At 39.9% G+C, this 17,215-nt stretch overlaps 1 protein-coding gene across 1 annotated transcript in view; it reads left to right on the top strand.

Moving 5' to 3' along the window:
• The window catches only part of PTPRN2 (protein tyrosine phosphatase receptor type N2), a 1,272,212-nt gene that overhangs the window by 131,212 nt on the left and 1,123,785 nt on the right, over positions 1–17,215 (top strand). The window contains exon 2 of the mRNA XM_077151559.1: positions 11,179–11,229. Coding sequence (XP_077007674.1) covers positions 11,179–11,229 — 51 coding nt within the window. The remainder of the gene's footprint in view (positions 1–11,178; positions 11,230–17,215) is intronic.

The raw sequence follows: 17,215 nt of genomic DNA, 5'->3' as shown, positions 1-17,215 counted from the left end.
ACACTGGCAGGGAAGCCTGTTCGTCACTCCCTCTGCATTGTTCCCTCTCTTCCCAGGGAGACTGAGCCTAGAAGAGCAATGGACAGCCTTCCCCCCTGCCCACCCCTCCCCTTCTCTCTTCCCTTTTGTCTTTGAAATTGCAATCACAGCTTTAATCTGAGATCTTGGATGAAGGAAACAAGATGTTCTGACCCCCAATCACAGGTTGCCTGAGATAAGGGATATCAGCAGGGTTTCCTGGGAGGCTTCTCACTCCTCTTATGAAACACACAGCCACTCTTTTGGCTGAGGCTCTTCAATCTCTTACTTGCTTTTCCAGGAGTAGGGAAACCACTTTCTATCCTTATCTGGATACCCTGGCTTGCTTTTATGCATTTTTTTGGTTTTCGTCTGATAGAAAGAAACATTTTGCAAAATCACAGTGGGTATAGGAAATTCATGGTTTGGTTATGTGCCTCATGTAATAATGAAGTTAAGATAATGGGAGTAGCTAGTATAATTATATTCTACTGAGGCCAATTATGCCAGGCACTGCTAGGTGATTTTTATACATTTTATTTATTCTCGCAACCTTTCTGCATAGAGAGTAGAATTTATTTCTGTCTACATCTGAGAAGACAGACTGAGAAGGGGAGGCTTTGCTAAGGCCCCACATTGACTTGGTGGCAGAGGGAAGGTTTGAATCCAGGCCCGCTCTGTTCCCTCCTACTAATATTGAAAAATGAAGATGAGTTTGTAAAAATAATATTTCTCTCAAACTTTTGCTTTCTTTTCTTTGCTAATGCATTTCTTAGAAAAGAAAGTAATTCAGTGCAATCCCTGGAACATCAGGATGCCATAACCCTTGGTGTCTTCTACTGGGGAGAAAAAGATAAATGGCTTTGATGAAAATCACTGTTTTGATGAACTCTGGAATTGAAAATAAAATTGAAAAGGAACTGGTCATTGGTCCAGTTGATCAATCGTTAATCATCAGCGGACCTATACTTGGTGTTATGGGGCTCAAGGCACAATTGCTTTTTTTTTTTTTTAAGGCTTTATAGAGGAGGCAGGACACATACACAAAAACAGCTAACAAAAAAGGCTAGTGGGCGACAAGGATCAAGTGAATGGTATGGACAGTGAACTTCTAAGAGTTTCAGGGTGTAGTGATCACTAACGGGCTGGGATATTCTGGCAAGGCTCCTTAGAGGGAGATGAGCTGGACATTGAAGGAAAGGGGAGGTTTATATGGTTTTACTTTGCATTATATATTTTATTATGAAATTTGTATGTGTTGCTTGTATAAAAGCTAAATAATATTCTAATATGTACCATAAAAATACTCCTTTATTTCTCTTTCCCCTTCTAAGAGGCGATTATGCTAGGAGTTTAGTGTCTTTTCTAATAGAACCATTTATTTGCACTTACATTGACAAAGGTTTATCAATATACCATAATGTGTTGTGTGTCTGTGTGTTTTTGTGCTAGATCAATCTATGGAAGAATGCTCTTTTTTGTTGTTGTTGAGTCCCCAGTGCATCACTGGGTTTTATTCAATAAATCGATACTAAATGGGTAGATGGAGGAATGAAAGAGTCAATGAATGAATGGATGGATGAAATGGATGCAAGCAGTGATTTTCAGGTATCAGAAAAGACGTGTGGCTTGGTTAAAACAACAAGTGATGACGTTAGTACTGGTCCCAAGTCTTCCGTTGGTGACTACCTCTTACTGGGCTGAACCAATATCTTGATTCACATCTATTGGATGACAAGTTGCATCAGCTGGATTTTACAGGCCTTTATGAAATTGGTTTAGCACATAATTCAAAACCGTCCTGTGCTTTCTTGTGGTTGTCAGGGATGTGATGAGATCCTGGTCATCTAGCTCTCTACCTGAAGCTCACAGGAGCAGGTGCTATCTGTCCTCATTGTCAAAGGTGACTCACAGACTGCAGCTGCTGCTAAATCTAATCTTTGTTCTTTAAAAGGGGAAGCTTCCCTGTCCTAGAAGAATGTGGTGATCATGGTGGAGGAGTGAACTGTGCCTTGAGGAGTTCAGCCCCAGTGAGTGCTTATCCTTGACAGCTGCTCACTCCATGCAGGAGTTACTCATGGCTGTGCAGAAGACGTGGTTGGGTGACCACACAGGTCTCAGGTCCAGGTCAGGAAGACATTACCTTGGAGGAAAAAGAATTCTTATATAATGACTTTTAATATATGCATTATAAAATATTTTGTCCCCATGAACTATACCTGTGCTTTAAACACCACTTTTATGAGTAAGGGGAGTGACCAAACTAATGAGAATATTATTGTGGAGGTTGTGGAATCATTGCATTTTAGAACTGGGGGACCCTGGAAATCTCTCATTCAATTCCCTTTTATAAGCATCCAAATTATTGGGTATTGGGTGTGTTCCAGGGTCTGTTCTGGGCACTAACATATAAGGATAAATAGGACACAATCTCCACCCTTGTGAGGCTCACCCTTTTGTAAGGAAGATTGGTAGGTAATGCTTAATTGCACTGTAGAGTAAGTGCCAGGGGGGAAGGATTCAGGACATGGGGAAGGTGGTGCCGGAGCCTGGAGTAACTGGGAAGGCCTTACAGAAGAGGTAAACAAGAACTTTGAAGATGCTATGAAAGCCATAGAAGTCCACTGATATGGAAATTACGAGAGGCTAGAGAAAGGGTGTCTCTGTCCCAGCTTCAGGTCTGGGAACTGATTGGGGACTGCTGTGCACTGGACAGAGGTATCAAGCTGGGATGATGCACTTCCAGTAGAGAGGAGACTGGTAGCTCTTTTTGAAAAGAGGTCAACAAATAGCACTGGAAGTGCTGAAGCTAAGAGGGTTTTCATGCTACTGTAGGGTAGACAGATTGGCTAATCACTTGCCTACTTTTTCAAAGAGCTTACAACTTCTTTCAGGCAGGAAGCCTTTATATAAAGTTCCACACATATGTGCTATTTTGGCAGCTTCTAGATCACTGCTCTTTAGACCTCTGAGAGCAGAGGAAGCAACTCAGAGAAAGACAGACATGGAGAGCACACAAATATATGCCAAATCAGGACCCAAAACAAAGGCTTTGGCCCTCTAAGCGGAACATTCAACCAAGAGATTATCCCAGGAAGTACCATATGTGCAGACTTCCTTCTACTGTCTGCCCACTTTGCACTTCTCCTGACCCGTGGGAGCTTGGGGGCTGGCCACTTCTCCTGTGTTGGTTGTCCATCTTCTTTTCTGATTTCTTCAGAATCTGCTTTGAGATATACTCATATTGGCTAAATCAAGGGGATGTTCCTATTAATCTGTTTATATGTCAGATCTCATAAGGCAGAAATTCTCTGCCCATACCTTCTATTTATCTCAAATGCCTGAAAGCAAAATTGAGTGTAGAGGTGCCTGTGGCTTCCGGCTCTCTCCATGACCCTCCCAATTTCCTTTTCTGCTAAGATAGAAAGATAGATCTGGGCTGCTAGGAAGTAGGGCATATGCTGGTCAATTAGGGTTGGGAAAGAGACTTCCAGCCTTTTTAGTGAGACAAAATCTGGAGGTTCGGAGCAGAACTTTTCTTAGAGCCTCAGAACTCACTCATGTCTATCTTACAGGGAAGTTGTGGGATTAAATAAGAATGAACTTGAAAGGAAGCACCATGCATAGGACTTGGCATAAGAGACTCTCAGTAAATATTATGACCTTCCCTTTCCCTCCAGATGGCAGAGACCCATAGGAAAGTATATATATGTAATCACCTGCTGAATAATAACACTGAAAATGCATCTTTTTCTTTTCTCAGCTTTTTCATGCCAGTGAAAGAATGAGGAGTTGGAGGTAATGATGGTTTGAGTAAGTTGAGTGCTATAGGATGAGATTTTGAAAGTACAGCTCGACCAAACAAAAACCTTACTTGTTTCACTCCTGCCTTTTTCTCCCCAGATATGTGCACGTGCACACATGCAGGTCTCAACTGGAACAGCTTGGAATAGTGGGAAAGGGTGTGTTCTGGAGACAGACCAGGTTCTGAGTCTGGCTCTACCATTTATTACTGCTGGGCCGTGGGCACATTGTTAACCTTTCTAAGTCTCAGTTCCCTCATTTGCAAAATGGGATCCATAATAGGTTGTTATAGTGCTGTTGGAAAGACTAGAGATGATGTATGAAAAGCATGTAGTCGAAGCTGGTGTTCAACAAATGGTAGCTCCAAATACGATTAGGGGAGGAAAAACTATACAAGTTACCAGGAAAATGATTATATTGTATTGTTATTTACTATACTAGAGAACTGTATAAGAAGTAGAGAAACTATAAAGTAATAGAAAATTGATGCATGAGGATACTTTGCTATTATGGGGAATTACTGTTGGAAAAATGTTCATATGTTATTAACATATTCCAGATGGATTTTGTTACATTTTATTTGGTTACAACACTAACCCATTCTTGGTTTGGTAGCTTTATCACCTCTCAGTTTTAAGAAAACATGGTGAGAACACACTTGGATTTTAAGATTCTTCTAGTTTTGTAGAAGATTAAAAATCACTGATTCTGTTTATGTTGCCTGAGAGGGAAAATATTTTACTTTTTAGTGAGATAATTCATTTTTACTTTGATATTTCCCCTCACGTTATTGAGTTATGCAAATTGTTTATCAAATTCTTAAATTATTGTGCATTTCCATCATGGTCAATGATTTTCAAAAAAACCCGTTTAGCAAGTAAGGGAGTATTTTAATTTCTACGTAATAGGTGAAAAAATTGAGACCCCATAGGGTAATTTATTTGCCTGTGGTTATATAGAGTGTTGGTGACAGAGAATTCTTGGATATCTTAAAATTTGGGTCACTCTACCTCTGCAACCATATACAACTGGAAGTGTTGCTCTGTAAATGAATGAGTTGAAGTAGGTGTGTTAAATGTCAGTTATAGTGCTAAGCAGTTTTTATTTTCTTCCAATTAGTTAGGGAGGTTGTGGATTCTATTTGCACTTACTGTGCTTCCACAACAAAATACAAGACCCTATGTAGGTGTCTCTTTCAGGAGTGATGGACGTGTTAGAGGAAGGTTCAGTCTGGCTTCTTGCAAGGGAACTATATCCAGTCATTTTCATTTTTCCTAGGATGAAGAAACACAGACACCAAGATGGGTGACAAAATCCTGCTTAATATTCTGAGAAAATAAAAGGGAAACAGAATTAGGACTAAAAAAGATCAGTGTGTGTGTGTGTGCTTATGTGTGTCTCTGTGTGTGCATGTTTATGCATATGTGTGTGAGTGTGCACATACATCTTGAAGCTGGATAGAAAGCTCGTGGACATAAAAAGCAAGGAGGAAGTCACCAAGTTCCATACCCTTACCCTGGGTAGTTAGCTGAAGAAGCAGTTTCGAGAATTTTGGAAATATCAGCTTTGTTTTCATGCAAAAGGTGGAAAATACCATTAAAACCAAGGAATTCTAGTTTTAAACATTGGGCACTAAACAGTTATGGGTCAGAGGAACTTCTGTGGGATTTCTTCATGGATTTCACTGCTTACTTTCAGAATAACATCTGGACTTCAGAATAAACCATCCTTGAGCCTGAACATGAAATCAGAAATCATCCAGTACGGTGACAGAAGATGATTAGTTTATTTATGGATGATCTAGTGAAAATTGCCGGAATGCAATATACCAGAAAGGGAACAGCTTTTAAAAAGGAGAATTTATTAAGTTGCAAGTTTACAGTGCTAAGGCCATGAAAATGTCCCAATTAAGGCACCAACAAGAGGTTACCTTCACTCAAGAAAGGCCAATGAAGTTCAAGGTTTCTGTCTCAGCTGGGAGGGCACATGGCAATGCCTGCTAGCTTTCTCTCCTCATTTCATAGGCTTTTTCAATGGCTTCCCCAGGGCTCTGTGTGTTCTGTTGGCTCTCGTGGCTCTCAAGCTTCTTCCAAAATGGTTCCTTCTTAAGAGCTCCAGTAAGCAACCCCACCTTGAATGGGTGGAGACACATCTCCATGGAAACAATCAATCAAAGGTTATCACCTACAACTGGGTAGATCATATCTCTATGGAAATAATCCACCCAGCAGTACTGAATGAGGATTAAAGGACATGACTTTCTGGGGGTACATAATAGCTTTAAACCAGCACAATGGGAAAACAATAAAACTATTCCATCCTGCATAATTTGCCAGCATTCTATAAAAAGACAAGAATTTGATGTGCCAATATGCTTTAAGGACTAGTCTGCGTCACTCTTCTTGTCTAGCCTTGCTTGATTTCTTGAAATTGCATTGCAGCTCCCAACCCACACACCTTCCATGACTTCTCTTTCATAAATTGCCTTCATCTGAGAGCTTGGCTCAGGCCTGTTCTTCCCACTGTGATCTCCTCTGGTTGAAACACTTGATGTGAGCTTTATTACATTGTTCCTTTTCCCTTTGATTGGAGCCCCAGTCTTTTCATCTATGCCCCTGGTTCCCTCTTCATTTTTTGTGCTCTCTCTGGACTAAGTTGGGACACTGCCTAGGGATCCTCAACAAGACGTGCCAGGTCCCTCCATCAGGAAGTGGGTAAATTCCTCAGTGAGGCACCCTTCTGCTCCGGATCCAGGGATCTCCTCTTTCTTCCTGTCTCACAGTCTCCTCAACGCTTAAGAATTTATTGCTACTTGTGTTTTGTAGGTACATATCTTATTTTTCCTATGAGATCAGAAGCTGAGGAGGACATAGTTTTAGTGCATCTTCTTGTACCCTAGTACCTTACACATTGATTTGTACATCATAAATCCTCCATCAGGACTGGTTACTTAATTTGTGGGGCCCAGAGCAAAATGAAAATACAGGATACCTTGTCAAAATTTTTTAAGAATTTCAAGATAGTATGTGACTTGAGTAGTCACAGGGCCCTGCCCCTGCCCAAAGTAATTATTGATTATTGATTTTGAAGAAGATTTCATGCTATTGCTTTCATTTCTCCTCTTGGTTATCAGGATGTCATCACTTTTCATGATCTTATTTCCTCAAATTTCTTATATTTCTGGGCCTTCTTGGAAAGATAGTTTGCTTTCTCCATAGTTATTTTCTCCAACTTATGCTTGCATCATGAAGGTGTTGCCCTAGCTCTAGAATCTAAGTAAAGCTTTGTTTTTAAAATTAAATTGATGACTGTCTAAAATCGTATCTGTTTTCCCCTCCTATTTAAATGCACCTTGTCCATATAGATGTTTCTCAATCCAATGTCCCCTGAAATGTGGCAACTGATTATAGGACATTTGTAAAATAGGAGGGTTTTCAACTGCTGCTTCTGATAGGAAGTGCTTTCCCTTATCTTGCCCTTTAGCTTCTGGATGGTTCTGATATTCTGCCACCATATGCCAGGGAGGGGAGGCGCAGGAGTTGCTGATTTGGAGAATGATGTGTATCCAAAGCTCATGAGCACATGGGTTGAGCCAAGTGTCTGTTAGACAAAATGTCTTTTTCTTTCTCTTGATGATTTATGGTCATAATTACTATTAGTAGGTGGCTGATATTTAAAATGAAATATGGTCCTTCTTAATTTTAGAGCAAATAACAACACAAATAAATTAGCAGTCAAATTAGCATATTGACTGGCTGGGTGAAATATGCATAACATTTGCAACTCTGGTAATAAATAACTTGAAATATTGCTGTTACTTTTGCATTTCTCCCCAAGGAGTGTTGGAGGTCTTTCTGTTGTAGTTTTTCATCAGTTCCCCGGAATGGATCAAATAAGGCATATGCTGATAACAGGTTGTTATTCCAAGGTTAAGATTCAAGAGTTAATTGCAATTCACATCTCGTTCAAATCATGTCTAATTGTCAGCCATGATTAAAGCAGAAGATGAGAAGCAATATAAAGGCTTTATTCCTGGTGCTTTTTCTAGCTGAGTGCTATCATTTGCCATTTGCCATGTGACAAACACAGAATTCTTAATGTGAATGCACCCCAGGCCTGAATGGTGTGTCTCCATTTGTCCCCTGTAGCCCTGCCTTCCTTCAAGGTGTCTTTGTGGGCACTGGGGACGGATTATGATATAATTGGACCTAGATATGGAAGGAGAGTATGCACCTCCAACTTCTTAAGGCAGTTGAAGAGAGAGCCAGAGCCTTAGTCAGGCTCGTCCCATACGTCCCTGGCTTCCGGCCATATCATGGCTATGATCATTTTCTTCTAGGTTGCAATGAGTATAGTCTTAGATGTTTTCATGGTGAGTGATCTTAGAGATCAATTAACCTGTTTTGGATTGAATTATGTTTCTCCAAAAGACATGTTCAAGTTCTAACTCCCAGTCATGTGTGAGTACGGACTTATTTGTAAATAGGATCTATGAAGATGGTGTTTGTTATGGTGAGGCCAAATTGAATCAGGTTGGGCCTTAATCCAACATGAATGGATTTCTCAGACGCAGAGGAAATTGGACACAGGGAGTAGGAGGTGGGTGGGGAGAGATGACCATGCATGCGACAGAGGCAGGGACTCAGGAATGATGGTTGGCGAGCCACCACCAGAAAGCTATGGGCTTCAGAGAAGGCATGATCTTGCTGATATCTTGATTTTGGATTTCTAGCCTCCCAAACTGTGAGACAATAAAGTCCTGTTGTATAAGTCAGCTAGTCTGTGGTACTTTGTTACAGCAGACCCAGCAAACTAAGACATTACCTAACCCCTGATTTTATTGCTTAAAATGCTGAGACCCAGGGGAGTCAAGTGACTCTCTCAAGGTCACACTTGAGAGACCTTTTCCTTTTGTGGGAGACTGGACTTGGAATGCAATACCCCTAACTTCCTAATTCTCTTTCTACTTTACCATGCTGTTTCTCACAAAGGCTTACTACAACTTTCCTTTCAGGTTAATTTTATCTTTTCTAAATCACACTGCCTGGCTCAAATATTTGTTGAATGAAGAAGTAACTTTGTGAATGAGATAGGAGTGGAGAAAAAAAGCTAGGAGAAGGGAGAAGGAGAGGAAATAAGAGGGGAGCTGTTAGAAATAGGAAGAGAAATGAACTAAATACTTGGGCCAATTAATGGATGAAGTAGGTCTATGAAAATCTGTGTTGAAATGAGATTCAAAAGTTAAATCCTATTTTTTATGAGATAATGTTATTATTTCATAAACTCGGGATCTTCGTTTAGTATTGAGTCTCACATGGTTGAACTTCAAATACCCTATTCTTCAGAGTTTTCTGACTTTCTCCAGTCAGGCTTAGGAGCCACACTAACCTGGGTTTGAATCCTGAGCCTGCCACTTAGCCGTTGTAGGATACCTGAGTAAATGACAAATCCTCTAAGCTTCTGTTTTTTTATCTGTAATATAGAGATTATAGCATCTTGATCATAAAGTTGTTGTAAGGATAAAGTGAGACTTCTTATTTATGTGAACTCGTAATTCTATCCTCTGTTAGACTTTATATTCCTTTAGTACTGAAATGATGCTTATTTTTGCTTCCCCTGTAGATTCAGATTTTGTGCCTTGTTCAAACTATATTTGTTTAATGTAATTGAATGCTTTAGCTATAAGAATTTTAGATCAGTTCCCTTATGAGGAAGTTAATGATTCGAAACTTTAAAGTAACTCTGAGGAGTAATATTTTTTTGTAATTAATAATTTTCTACTAATTTATCAGTTCTCTTTCATTTATTCATTTACTCTTGAGCCCCTGACATGTGCTAGATTCATGGAGGAAATGATAGGGAATAAAAAGATAAATTTTAAATGTTTCCTAACCTTGAGAATCTCGTACTTGAGAGAGGAAGACATGCTTTTAAATTACAATAAGTAAGTACTATAATGGATTCTGGACAGAACTGATCTGCCAGATCAGTCAAGGACTTTTGATTTGGGTCTTAGTGGATGAATAGGAGTTGACCAGTTGGAAAACAGGAAGAAGGTCATTATGCTTAATCAGGAATACAGTCCCAATGTCATTAAAAGGCATGGTCTGTTCACAATATGCCAAGCTTCATTTGGCTTATGGCCTATTGGATAAGTGTGAATACAGCTGTTGGGGGCTGTGCCTCTCCCTGAAGAGTGGCACGCATCTGAGTACTGACAGTGTTGTCCTACCTCATGTGGCTTCCAGCATTCACGCTTCTCACTTGGCACAGCTCACCCTTCATAGGGTTGATGTTTCTCTTGAAGAATGTTTCTCTGCTTGGACGGTGAATTTGAATACAGGGCAGGATATCCTCCTCTGAACTCACCCCATACTCTCCTGCCATAGGTAGAGGTGTTTGGCGTTGTCCTCCACCTTCACACCACATTTGGAGTTTTCCCAGTGTGCTTTTCTTGGTGGGGGGAGAATCCCACAAGTTAAGAGCTACATTTCATTCAATAGATCATGCCACTCAAGGAATAGTTTTCCTTGACCCCTGAGATCTCTGTAGTCTTTTGTCTACCTACTACTTTCTCATTTCCTCTGCTCATCTTTCACTTTCTTCCTTTACTTTCTTCTTCTCTCTCCTCCCCCACCTTTTCTCTTCTCTCATGTATAGGTTGGTCCAACCAATAACCTCAGTGATCATTGTTTCACTTCTAATGTTATAGCACAACCTCTCCTTATTGATATGAGTGCTCCTTCCTCCATCTCTTGACTCTCTCCTCTTTCTTTATTCCTTAGCAGCAAAGGTATGCCAACCACTTCAGGCATGCAGGCAGTATGTATTGGGCAATGATGGTTAAGAGAAGAACCCAGAGGTCCTATTCTGTATTTAATGCCAACTGTGCAATTCTCTTTTTTGTAATACTACTGACTTCAAACTTATCCAAGATACCCATGGTCTGGCCCAGTTAGAGAGTTAGGCATGTGGCATTAAGACCAAAGAGGGTTTCTGCATGGATTACCCATTTTTACAGACCCATACTTTTTCTCCTGAGGTCATCTGGAAGGGATACACATCTGCAGATGTTCTCTCTTTGTTATGTGAGTATGAGAGGATGTGTATGTGTGTTTTCTCTTGATGTGAGATGTCAGTCCAGAATATACTGCCTCTCACTGACTCAAACCAGGGGCATATTGTTCTGGCCTTCAGAATAATCCAGCATTATCCTTGAAAAAGTCAAAATTTTTGTGGTTTTGTGCTGTTTCTTTTAGACTCATGAGCTGGCCAAATGTGATGGCCTCCAATAGATGCGCTCTTCTTTTTTCTTCTACTGATTTATTTTTTGTTTTTTTCTTGTTTCCTTCCTAGGCTGCTTATTTGAGGATGACCTTTGCAGATCATCTGAAATCTGCGTAAACGGTAAGTGTGAAGGTCTTGGATGACACGTTGTTTTCCTTTGGATGTACACATATCCTGCCAACCAAATGTAATTTCAATTAAGTGCTTCAACTGTGCAATGTGAAGACTGGTCACAAACCCTGCCTCAGTGAGTTCTGTTTTGTTTATGCTTCTTATGAGAATGGCAGAGTTGAAACTTCTCCTCATGTTTTTAAAAGGGTGAGAAAATGGAAAATTAATTGAAGTGGGAAATATCCTTAGTTATTATATGAATCGAAATCTGTATTTATATCCATGCGCCAATGTTTTTGTTGCCTTTTTAATTCCGATTGATTATAAAATTAAATTGTAAAATATATATATAACATGAAATTTTCCATTTTAACCATTTTTAAGTGTGCAGTTCAGTGGCATTAATTGCATTCACAATGTTGTGCAACCATCACCACTATTTCCAAAACTTTTCATCACCACATACAAATACTCTGCACCCATGAAGTCATAACTCCCCATTCTCCTCTCAACCTCCCCTCCCACTCCCATCCCAATCTCCCACCCCACAATACTCTCCCCAGTCCTCCCACCCCACCACCCTCGTAACCACCATTCTACTTTCTGTTTCTGTGAATTTGCTATTCTTGATACATCATATAAGTGGAATCGTGAAATATTTGTCCTTTCATACCTGGCTTATTTCACTTATTTCATTGTGTGGTGTGTCCCAATATTTTGAAGCAATTCACGAGAAGCTTTGTAATAACGGTTGGTCCAATCCAGAGCTGTCGATGTTGTATTCCCAGTCATAGGGAAGAATAGAGTCATCTATATTGAATATATCCTGCTACTAACATTCACCCCCCTGACCCCCACCCCCATCCCCTGCCCAGTTTGCTACCTTCCTAATTTAGTTGTACTCCATCCACTTTTGCTGTATCAGTAGGTAAGTTTTCCCATCCCTTATGCCATCCATTTTCCTCTTTTATTAGATAGATAAGAAAACATATTTAACATTTTGTAAAGGTCAGAGTCTACAACGGCAGCAGTTAAACCACAGGAAGCAGGAAGTCCTCCAATTGTAAACCACTGGAAGGGATTGGGTCAATATGCTTCTCGCCTCATTCTGCCTTTCCCTAGAAAGGAGGCATGTGCTCAGAGAGTGCTTAACACATTGCCTAAGAAGCAGCAAATAATATAGTGCTTGTTTGATTGGTGGTAGTTGGGGCAACATGCAAGTTTATAGGGAGCCTTCAAATACTAAAGGAAGGGTAGGTTAAACCAGAATATTCAAAATGATTCTTTTTCTGTTACAGATACTTTTTTACAAAGTTAAATTGGGTCTGGACATGGGATACCAGGTAGTGTGAGAGGCATTTTCTCTTCTTTTAGCTTACTGTCCCTTCTTCCTATTTTTAATTTATGGGGAGTGGAAGGAGGCACAAAAGAGATTTTATCCCTCCCAGGAGTTTATCTGCATCAGTTTCCAACCTGGCAAAGGTGTCCCTCTTTCCCGCCCCTGGTTATCTGCGCAAACATGGGTACACGTGGGCCAGAGCCCCCATTTGCTGAGGAAAGTATAACGCCTTAGTGGAGTCACCTTTCACCTCTCTCCCCAACTCATCAGCTTCTTGAGTGGAATGACCATTTGTAAGGTCAGTGAATGAGTTCATTTATACTCATGGGGCAGCAGATTGAGCAAAAGCTACCTTTCTAGCCTGAGCCTTGCTTAAACTCAGCTTGTCCTTGTGGCGGAGCCAAACTATGACATTGTTTGAGGGTCTGAAAGGCAAAAACAATGGACTGTGAACATCCTGTCATGATGACAATTCTAGATCAAAGATTGTAGAATCTCAGAATTGAGAAAAACCTGAAGAGGTTCTCTTTGTCCTAGTTTCTCATGTGGTAGTAGGAGGTTGGAACTGACAATAGAAAATAGTAAAGGAAAAGTACAAATTATTGACAGTTATAGAGTGTTTTGTTTTGTGTTGTTTCTTTTCTTTACTTTTTTTTTCTTGAGAATTCTGTCAAGACTGTGATAAGTGGTGACTTGGATTAGAGGAAAAATACAACAGAAACTCTATAACCTTATAAGAGGAAGTATTGGTAGGAGGTCCATGACCAAGGAAAACTGCATTAGCCTGCCCATATGCTAACTCCTCTTTCTCGGTGGGCCCTGGCAAACTACTATATTTGACTTCTGTACACAGTGATCTCTTTTAGGCTGCCACACTTTGAACTCCTTTGAATTGTACCATGTGCAGCTACTATGTTGAGTCAGGTTTTAAAAAAAAATTTGATTTTTAAAAAATTAGTCTACCTGAACTCAATGAATTTTGATTATAAAGGAATCAGGTGTGTGTATATATGTGTGTGTGTGTGTGTGTGTGTATTTAATTTAAGTAGAATTTAATTTAAGTATTTAAAATAAGAGAAGCTTATAACTAATTTCCCCCCCCCCCCCCCTTTTTCTTTCTCTTTGACAAAAAGCAGGCTTGGATGTCAAGTTATAATCATTCTTAGATTTTTTTTTTCCTTAGCTAATCTCAGCTTGCCTCCCTAATATGGAATTATGTTAACATTCTATTAAAATAATAGCTTTGTCTTCTTGGAAAAGGAAAGCAATTTAGATGTAAATATAAATAGTCAGGACCTTGATTTATAGGAACAGACAATGGTTTGATATTTTTTCTAGTATGATTAGGGCCTAGGAATTCACAAAATGGGTCTTGTCCAATTGTAACAAAATTGTGTGCTTTGTGTAGCTGATAGGGAGCAATAAAAAAAAAAGGACCCTGCCATTACTGGGTCCAGATTTATGGTTGCCGCTGTTGACTGTGTAATTCAGTCTGACAGCTGGTTGGAAACAGGTAGATGAGGCAGGCAGCTATGTTAAGACAAATATAGTTAAAACAGGGGATTGTGGCTTCATGGAATCCAAAAATGTTCTGTAGTCTGATACAGGGTCAGTCTCTCTCTCTTTTTCTTCTTGGCGTACAAGTAGAAATAAGCAATCCTTCTTTATATATGTTTTCAAAAGGCCCAGCAGACCTTGTGCATTAAAATTAAAACTCAGATGTTTGAATGGAAAAAGATACTATAAATAAAGTAAAAAAACAGACTTACTGGAAAAGCATTAGCCTCATGTGACCAAGAGTTCATATTCTTTATTACAAAAAACATCTGCCAATTATAAGAAAAAGGCAAAGAACTGAATGAGAATATAGACAAAGATGTGACTAGTAATTTGTGGAAGAAATGAAAATCATCAAAATTATTTTAAAATACATATTACCTCAATTGTAGTTAGGGAAATATAAATCAAACCAACACCAATTAGATCAATGAAAATTAACAAGATCAATAATATCCAGTGCTGGTGAGGAGGCAGGGAAATGGGTGCTGTCATATTTTGCTGGTACATATATGAATTGGTAGCATCTTTTGCTACCAGAATGTAATCTGGTGATATTTATTAAATTAGAAATCTGCCAATACTTTGATTTATCTTTGTGACTTACATGTATAAAAATAAAGGTATGCAGAGTAATTTATAGTGGCAAAAAGTTGGAAATACCTCTAAGCCCACTGATATGGGACTACTCGCATATATTATGGGGAATTTATAACAGGGAATATTATACAGTAACTTAAAAATGAGTTTTATTTTATGACTGGGATGAAGGAGGTTGGACAGCAGTGGTCACATGATCTAATTTTATGGAAAAGCCCAGGTATGCTTATGTTTTTTTTCCTTCTCTGTGTGACCAGGAAGAAAAATGTCAACTTGAACATTAGCTATCTTCTGGGGGAGTTAGGGGCTGTTTGGAGAGGGTATAAATAGGTGTGTGTGTGTGATTATTACCCCCCCATTTAAATATCTTTGAATTGCTCCATTTGTTTAAGCAATCTTGCTATTTTTGTTATTTAAATAATCTAATAAAGACAGTTCTTAAAAGCATCTCCTTCTTGGAGCCTGCCTGTCCTGGTCAGGTTCATGTGTCAACTTGACCAAGTGGTGGTACCTTTTTGTCTGGTTGGGCAAGTGCTGGCCTGTCTGTTGCAATAAGGACATTTCATAGAATTAAATCATGATTACGTCAGCTGCATCCACAGCTGATTCCATTTGTAATCAGCCAAGGGAGTATCTTCTACAATGGGCGATGCTTAATCTAATCACTGGAAGCCTTTTAAGGAGAATTCAGAAGAGACAGGCTCTCTTCCTGCTTCGGCTTGCAAGCCTCTCCTGTGGAGTTCATCCAGACCCTCCATTGGAATTGTCAGCTTCACAGCTTGCCTTGTGGATTTTGGATTCTTCATTCCCACAGTTACATGAGACACTTCTATAAATTTTATATTTGCGAGCATTTCCTGTTGATTCTGTTTCTCTAGAGAACCCTAACTAATACACTGCCCATGCCAAAAAAAAAAAAAAAAAAAAAAAGATATGTCCTAAATTGATTCTGAAGTGCAGATTAGGTAAAGACTGCGGATCTCAGGTCCTAAACTGTACATGCCAAGATGCCCCTGGAGGAGCAGCCCTATGGAAACCATGAGCCACTACAGTCTGGTTTCATGTGGAAGACTTTCGGTGGAAATTTCTTGGAGTCTAAGCTGGATGGGCAGGCAGACAGATGCCATATGGAAGGTGGACATTGGGAAACGAAGGAGAATTGACATCCCCGGGGATGGCTGGTGTTAACCTTGGTTAGGAAAGTAGAACAAGAACCTGGAACAGATCAGCAGCAGAATTCCAGTATGTGCACCACACTCATGGGCTGGGCGGGGAAGGGAAGCAAGCACTGGGACTCAATAATGGGACAGTAGCCATGGTACCAGAACTGAGCCATTGCTTCCAGCTCAAATGAGCATCATCTACCAATGGATGCAGAATCTACAGCCTGTCTGGCTTAAGGTCTCCTCACTCAGGTCTAGGTTGGTTTTCAGAACTGGGCATAGGGAATGAGAGACCCCAGCTGAGCAAGGAGGTTACAAAGTCTGGAAAAAAGCCTGGATCTGATATCACATTTGCAAGGCAGACACATAGGACCCCATCCTAAACAAGGCTCTTTTATTGCCAATAATACTTCTGCAGATTCTTTTGCGATACCCTCAGCTTAACCAGTGTAAGCTTAGTGATCTACTAAGCCCCAGATCACTATTTGAAGGGAGAGAGCTTGTGGAGGGAAAGTTTCTCCTTGGTATTCAGTGACCTGATCATCCCTGTTTTGTTTGACAGAATAAATCAGGCTTCCTCTGACCACCCAGCTTGGATTGCATGAGGATCTGAATGCTATGCTTGCATGTCTGGGCATTAGATAGTGTCTGCATTCTAAGGTTTGGGGTCTGGGCCATGTCTTCAGATGGAGACAGCAGTGACCCTCACTGAGCCCTTTTCTTAGCAGTTGGTGCTAAGGGTTGTTTGCACCTACTTTTGCTTCTGCCCTGGCATGTACATAAACTACTAGTTCCTTGAGAAGTAGAACCATTCTACTCCAGAGCTGCTCTTGGGTTTAAGCTGTTCATCAACTCCAAACATCTCTGTATTCTAGGAGGTTAAGAGGTAGACTAGATTTTTCCAATATTTGACTCCTAATTATTCAGGACAGTGGGTGGTTAATCACATGGTGGGGAAATGGCCATCCAGACTTTTTTAAAGACAGTCTTCAATGGCCTCTGAAATGATCATTTTCAGACTTACCTGTATTCTTGTCTAGAGCCGAAAAAAACTCTGAAAAAAAATCGATAAAGAAACAGAGAATATGTCTTCTTCCTCATTACCCTTAATTTGAATGCTATGCTAGAGTTTCAGAGAACTCTCATGTCTCATTTCATCAGATCCTTACAGCAATTCTCAGACAGAGCAGAGATTTTAGTCACTACATTATAGATAATTAAAAGGGTCTGAATACTTAATGTCACTGAATTTTTTATTAAAAAATGGTTAGAATGGTGCATTTTAAGATGTGTATATTTTACCTCCAAAAAAGGAAAGTACTGATACATGCTAAAA

Source organism: Tamandua tetradactyla, chromosome 1 (genome assembly GCF_023851605.1).
Source record: "Tamandua tetradactyla isolate mTamTet1 chromosome 1, mTamTet1.pri, whole genome shotgun sequence".
NCBI lineage: Eukaryota > Metazoa > Chordata > Mammalia > Pilosa > Myrmecophagidae > Tamandua > Tamandua tetradactyla.
The sequence above is the reverse complement of the archived record's forward strand: the minus strand, read 5'-3'. Positions and strand labels throughout refer to the sequence as shown.